The following is a 7,790-nucleotide window of genomic DNA, read 5'->3' as shown; positions in this document are numbered from 1 at the left end:
ATTTGCTACGGACCATTTAGAAACCTTTGTCCGAAAACGAATGCCCTAAAAAGTTTCAAAAAGGGGGAATAACTCGAACCCGGAAGTTACGATTTCTCATCTTTTTGTGACTAAAAACTACATCTAATTAACATTACACCCTGAATATTTGAATGAAATCGGATGACATACAAAAAAGTTATTAAGTTTAAAAAAAAGTCTAGAAGAAAAATAAGAATAATGAAGAAATAGAGCAAAGCTCGTTGCAAAGCAACGAGTGGGTCTTCCGTTAATGTCGAAAGTAAAGGTAGACGTTCCTGTAGGAAGCAGAGTTTTTAGTTCTTAAACAAATATACATAAGTAACTAATACAAAAAGAAAAAAATCGAATTATTCTTGGTACGAGTTCACAAAATCCGAATGATTTTGGATTTCAAGATCGACTTAGCAAATACAAAAATCCGAATGTGTAAAAGTACGATTTAACAATTATTGAATAATTTTAGGTACGATTTAACTTAAATTTGAACATAAAACTATTCTCTTAACCAAAAATGGGGAATTAAAATTTCCGGAAAAATCAATTTTAAACCCCTATAACTCTGTATTGCATCGTCCGATTTTAAAACGGATTTCAGTTTTAAATTATGAATAATAAGCTCTTATTTTTCGCTTTATGATTAATAACAAATTATCGCTATAAAATAAGTTATTATGAAAAGATTTTGTAGCACTTCTGGCCCATAATTTGAGGGGTCAGCCCTTTTTTTGGATATTAAATGAAAGGTCTCGAAAATATAAACAAATTTTGTTCAACGATTATTCACGAATTGTAAACCATTCTAGAGATATCCGAACAACTGTGTTTTAGGGACCGACCCTTATACTCCTTACCGGGGCCACCAACGAAAAAATGTAGATCCCATATTGTTAAGAACATTATTTTGAGCAACATTTCTTCTACAATGTTTTTCTAAATATTTCTCCTTTTCTAGATATTAATGATCAAAGTTTTGGACATCTGGCCCTTTGAAACCCCTAATTACGTAACATATGACTTAGGTATGGTACTGTATATATAAACAACTGTACAATGAACATTTTTGCTTCTATAATTGATAACAAATTTATTCTTCAGTAAAAAGTTATTGCAAATAGACCTTAGAGCCCTCTTGGCCCCTAATTTGAGGGGCCAGCCCTTTTTTCTTGATATCAAATAAAAGCCCGTGAAAATTTAAACAACTTTTGCATTACATGTTTAAACAAAATATTTATACGTCAAAAGATATTACAGAAAATATCTCGGAAAGAGTCATTATAAAAAGAGTGTGTAGCCCTCCTGGCCCCTAATTTGAGGGTTCAGCCCCTTTTTCTTGATATCAAATAAACGGTCTTGCAAATGAAACATATTTTGTCCAACAAGTGTTTACGAATTGTGAACCGTTCTCGAGATATCTGAACAAATGTGTTTTAGGAACCGATCCCTTAATTCCTTGATGGGGCCATTAACAAAACAATTTAAGAAAGCATTTTGTACAGAACATGATTTTGAGCAACCTTTGTTCTACATTGCTTTTCAAAATATTTCTCCTTTTTCAGATATTAATGATCAAAGTTTTTAACTTCTGGTCCCTAGAAACCCCTAATTACGTAATATATGACATACGCATGTTATGTTCTTAGTTCGTTACACTCAAACGAACATAAATCATATACCATATAAAACAACACATTATTATTGGATAGGAGGCGAAGCGCTCAGATTTCGACAAAATAAAGTAGAGTTGAGTTTAAAAAAGGATATATTATTATATACCCAGATTACTTGAAACACTCAATTTTTCTGACAATGTTTCCCTTACATAACTGTCTTTTGCTGTTTCACTTTTCCACCTGCCATGTTTTTTGAAAATTCTGTCATTAACCCTTGCCGCAGCTGCAGCTGTAGCGCCTCCTGATCTTAAACTGTGTAATCCGAACTTTTTCTTATCTAAACTAATATCCTCTAAGGCAGAAAGAATAATTTCTCTTGTTATAGTATATGACAGAGGTTTGTTTGTATGTCTTAACTTAAAAGGAAGCAGCTTTTTTCAAGTATGTTATTTGTCTAAAAATATATTCGTCTGAAGAACTCTCTATTCCAGCTTATTTCAAATATCTTCTCAAAAAACACACTGGACATGTTTTGGTACCCATCTCTGCAATACAAACATGAGATCCTTCATTATATTTGTCTGTTATACTTTTCTGAATAAATATGGAGACATGTTGATCTTGGAATGAAATATCGGATCGTCTGATGTTAACAATTTCCAAAAATCTAAGAAAACCAGAATATCCTAAAAGACAAATTGTTATTATTCTCAAATCTGTAAGACAGCTGTTTTTATTGCCATATTTTTCTGCAAGAAGAAATAAATGGAAAGGCGAAATAGATCCCTTTTTGTGACTGGTTTCCTGCATTCTCTCAACACGCCTTCTTTGACCTGTGTAACTAAAGAAGATTGGCATGGGTTTGGATAACCTGCTAAATTATGAGCCCATGAAATAGCACTTACAGCTTCCTCTATTTTAGCTGACGAGCGAAAAACCTGGCAAATGTGAACTAAATACATAGACACCGTCATATCGGTTGAAGGTAAAAAGGACAAATTCGAACAATGAGAAGTACACCATTTACAAAAGTTATTAAATGCATACTTATATTTTCTTCTCGTGTTCTCTGCCTTTCCTTTCAAACAGTACTCCGGTAATTGAGCAGATAGTCTATCCAGCTCGGGATTGTTGTAAGCTTTGGCTTCTGCCAATATATCTGTAAAACGTATAATTAAAAGCATTTATAATTATGAATTCATATATGCATACAAAATATGTACAATGTAAATATATTTTGATTATTCATGACGTCCCTTCTAAACGTCTGCAATATGCCTCTAGCATATCAGGACTAATCAACACATTTAAATAAAGAATCTTGATTTGTATCTCTCTGAAAACTTATCATACAATATATACATGAATAAAACATCTGCAATGCACCAGGCCCATTAATAAGTTAAAACATCTGCAATGTGCCCTTATACATCAGGACCTACTTTTCATCCTTGCATCTAATTGGATTGCCAGTACTTTAGAATAAAACTCCCGAGAACCAAAATAGAATTCTCATTATTTCCTTGCCTAAAAATCTGGTAAGCTTCCCGGAATTCTAAAACCTCCTTTACAGCGGGCATCGTTTCATTATGGTCGTCAAAATCAAAGGCCAAAAATAAGAAGAGGACCAATGTGGAACAATGATAGTACTCCTTGATTTGGTCCCAATCAAATGTAAAATGCATTTACCAATTAATGAAATGGGTGGCACTAGCCAATTGTTATCCCCTTCCCATGAGACACTAAAACAGTCTACGCCCTCTGTAACAGGATTCCAAAATAACGAATTGAATCTTTTTAACTTTGCATTTTTGAAATTTGCAAATTGAGCAATGTCATATGAACCCCAAATATTGCTCATAAATTCAAAAAACTCATCTGTTACACCCCAGTCTTCGTAGTCAATTATTTTACTTAAATAATCTGCTCTAAGATTTTCATTTCTGGGTATCCATTAAGCGTCTATAAAAATACCTTTAGACAAACAAATTTGAAAAATGCCCAGTGCAATTTCTTGTAAATCACTTTTCATACTCCCACTTTCAATGATGTTTTACACAGTTTTGATTATCAGTAAACAATTTCACTGTTTTCCCATCAATAACTCTATGAAACGATAACAAACCAAGCTCTATAGCCTTTAGTTCTCTCCATGTAGAACTCTTTTCTTTTTCAAATTCACTCCATCCAATGTGAAAAACCTTTCGATCCAACTCTACAGTATATGCTGCTCCTGCAACATCACTAGCGTCTGAAAAAATCATGACATGCTTTCTTGAATAATTCTGAATGTTTTTACAGTTATAAGATCTGACGTTCTTTTTCAAAAAAATAAATTTCAGGTAATATAGAATCTACAATAACATGATCTAATTTTAGATCCCAAGAAGTTCTACTCTCTATTGCCATTTGGCAAGCACGACTTATAAGTCTTACAACATTTCCCATAACCGGTAACATTGAAATAATTTTCCATGTAAATTGTGCAACAATTCTCGCAGAAACATTAGGTAAAGCATTCAAAACTCTATCTAAGCAGTTTTTCAAATTCATAATTCTTCGTGCCGGTATTCGTAAACTAAAATCTAACGATCTCCATAGCAAACCAAGCCATTCAATCTCTTGTACGGGGCTGAAAATAAATTTCTTCTCATTAATAAAAAAAAACCTGCAAACGAATTAACGACTGTTTAATAATTTCTGTAGCTGAATTACATTGGGCCTCAGACATAGCCATAATAAGACCATCGTCCAAATATAGAACTTCTTTTAAATTGTTTTTTCTCCAATATTTTACCAACGGCCTCAAACACTTTGTAAAAACATATGGGGCTGAAGTAAGACCTAATGGTACTACAGTGAAACAAAAATAATTTTCCCTCCATGAAAAACCTAAATACTGCTGAAAACAAGGGTCAATATCTATATAGTGATATCCAGACTGCAAGTCATATTTTGTCATGAAACAATCTCTTTTTAAATATTGTAATGCGATTTTCCAATCTTCAAATTTTACTTTTTCTTTTCGTATGAAATTATTGAAAAAAACTGAGATCTAAAATTAATTAGCCTTTTCTTTTCGTGGTTTTCTGCTACACTCAGCGGATTAACCATATATGGTTTTTCATGTACCTGAATTACTCTACCTGATTCTACCAGATCTTGAACTGCATCTGAAACAAAATTGTCATTCAACATAGCTGATTTATTATTCTTGAAGTGTTTTGAAGGGGGGTGAATTTCAAAATCAAGGGAATATCCATTTTTGATCATAGAAAAAACCGAATCATAAACATTTATTTCTTACCAAAAATGAAGATTATGAAATAAACCTTTCTTGACTCTACCTGTTATCAAATGACATTTTCTATCATAAAAAATCAAATTTTCTTTTATGCTTTTCGAAACATCGAGAATACCGGACCAGCCAGAACTATAGTAATACTCATCATCATTGACCGGCTGAAGAGCTTGCCCCTGCAGACCCCGTGGCGGATTGTGTGTAGTTGAGGGGGCATCGACTTTTCCAGTGTCAGGTCTTGAAGCACCTGTGACACACGTCTGAAGGCTGGGAGGTTCTCCTTGAACCCCCAAAGGCACGAAAGGGCTGATTAAGTAGAGGGTAGCCACCAAAACTGCCAGAAGAAAGCTGCGCCTGAGACCCTGCTGCTGCTGGCACCGGACGGCTGTACGGTGTGGGCCGTCCCCTCCCCCGGAATTTCTGCCGCATGGCCCGTAACTCCGCGCTGCGAATCTTTTCGTCGTCGTCCGAGTCATCTGCGTAGTCATTCTGCTCGTCTTCTCTAACAGTCTTCCATCCTGCTGGACTGCTGTCTGCAATCCTGATAAGCTTATTGCGCTTCTGCAATTTTTCTTTAATATCATTTATTACAGAAACAGCCGGACTTTCGTCAGACTGTCTAAGTCTTCAATAATTTCTTCGTTAAAATTGTACTGAATGCGATTTCATTCCCCTTGAATTCGCGTACTTTTGCTTTCTTTTATCTTCTTAGAGAGACTTAGCATGTGACGTAAATGCTGAAACTTTAACATCGTTGAGGCACGGTAACTTCACAAAAGCTCTAAAAATTTTATTGAAATCGGATGAAAACTTTTTGAGATATAAAGCCGACCGAGAAGGAGTCAGAAAAAAAATAAAAAATAAATAAAAAGAAACCAAAGAAAAACAAGAGGGTCTTCCGTTGGAAACGGAAGACCCTAATAACAATAAGAAAAGTGAAAAAGAAACAATAGAATAATAGAAGGGTCTTTCGCTATAGACGAAAGACCCTAATAAAGAAAAAGAAACCGAAGAATAACAAGAGGGTCTTCCGTTGGAAACGGAAGACCCTAAAAGAATCAATAGAATAATGAATCATGTCTAATTACCATCAGAATCAGTACAAGGTGTCTTTTTGGAAACGGAAGACCTAAACTAAAATCGCCCACTAAAGAAATGAATTGACTTAATTTATTTATTCAACATTTGTCAAATCTTAACAGCTGTGTACATGTATTCTCTAAATAGGCTCACAGTAAATATATTCAATCTTTACGTAATCATTTAATATCATTTCATTGCAAGTATATACCGGTATTTTGATCGAGTATTCATGACTTGGATACACCAAAGCGTGTCCACTACCTTACTCTCATTTTTGCTATATCGAATATAAAAGTAGGTTTTTGATTAATTTCACAACAATAACTCAATGACATTAGTTAAAATTCAATTATACCTTACGGATATCGTCACACATGAGTTAAAATACCACTGGCGTAAGCAGTAATTCTGGTGCATGCATTTTGTAGTTTATTTGCAAAATGTCTTAATTCATAAATATACAGTAGATATTTTTCCAAGTTTAACCAGAAGAAGAATAAATCCAAAGGAAATCTGGATTCAGCAAGATGGCGCGATCCCACACACCACCCGACATCTTACTGACAAATTGCATCAGACATTTGATGGAAACTTCATTTGTTTTGAAACCGCAAATGTATGGCCCCCTCATTTCTCCAGACCAGACATTTGGATTTCTTTTCATGGGGACACCTTAAAGATCTTATACACAAACCACAACCTGAATCTGTACACGACAAATTTCAATTCGTTGAGAATTTCGGCTGAGACATGCGCGCTGCAGTATTGAGAAATTTTTGTCATCGACTTAACGTCCTCTAGGACGTCATTTGGAGCACATTCTTTGAATTTGATTTTGATAATCATGCTCAATGTACTGAAACCAACTCAGGCTTTTAATGTTCAGTTTTATTCATGGTATTTTCTACAGCATGTAGTAGTAGTAGTACGCTTTAGTAGTAGTACGCTTTTAGTAAAAAGCTGAAAAAAGAATAAAATAAATTTACAATACTGAAAATACTGACATTTGACAATACTGATTCTATACACTGATTGAAAAAATAGACTGACTGAATTCTTACAATGTAATAATGTAAAAAATAGAATTGATATTCTTGTAATAATGTTGGACACAATGTATAATGATATCAGTAAGTATACATGTAAAATAATTCATAATATGTTAGTAAATTTACTTAATAAACATGATACTTATAATTTCACGCACGGATGATTTTGGCGCCAATGAGTGAACTATTCTTTGTATACATTACAACATCATTATATCAATAAATACTGAACATATGGTTTATATTATATAAATAATAAACAAATACAAGTACTTACACCGTAGGGCTTTAAGTTTCTTGCATGGAAAAATGTACGCTTGTACAAAATGATAATACGGTGACTCTACCGAAGTTGTGTACTGCACGGCTCAGTGCAAAAATCTCTAATGACAAGAGAGTAGAAGAAAAGGGGAGTAACTCACTCCAGAATATTAATTCGTACGTAGAATACTCATGAAACCACCACACTCAATTTGTAATAAATATATGAATTTTTGTGAAATTTGCTGAGTAAAAAATTACATCACTTATATAATTCTTAAAATGTTTTTATTGTTTTGTTCGATAAAAATGATCTCAAGTTATTGAAAGTGAACATGGCATCAGCTATATATGGGACACCCTGTAGCATGACCTATTGAATAAAAACTTTTCTAAACATTCGGGTACACGCTTGTGGAACAGGGACATACCTTTAAATAGGCATGGTCACGATTTAGACAATTT

The 7,790-nt window shown here is 33.9% G+C and overlaps 1 protein-coding gene across 1 annotated transcript; it reads right to left on the bottom strand.

Moving 5' to 3' along the window:
• Window positions 1–1,733: 1,733 nt before the first annotated feature.
• Window positions 1,734–2,776, bottom strand: LOC136275091 (uncharacterized). The gene is made up of 2 exons (XM_066083396.1): window positions 2,150–2,776; window positions 1,734–1,968 (listed from the first exon to the last, which is right to left on the bottom strand). The coding sequence occupies exons 1-2, from the start codon at window positions 2,487–2,489 to the stop codon at window positions 1,787–1,789; spliced, it is 522 nt and encodes a 173-aa protein (XP_065939468.1). The 5' UTR covers window positions 2,490–2,776; the 3' UTR covers window positions 1,734–1,786.
• Between the last annotated feature and the right edge of the window lie 5,014 nt (window positions 2,777–7,790).

The sequence above is a fragment of the Magallana gigas genome, chromosome 4, assembly GCF_963853765.1.
Source record: "Magallana gigas chromosome 4, xbMagGiga1.1, whole genome shotgun sequence".
Lineage (NCBI taxonomy): Eukaryota > Metazoa > Mollusca > Bivalvia > Ostreida > Ostreidae > Magallana > Magallana gigas.
Note: the sequence above shows the minus strand (reverse complement) of the source record. Positions and strands in the feature narration are given on the sequence as shown.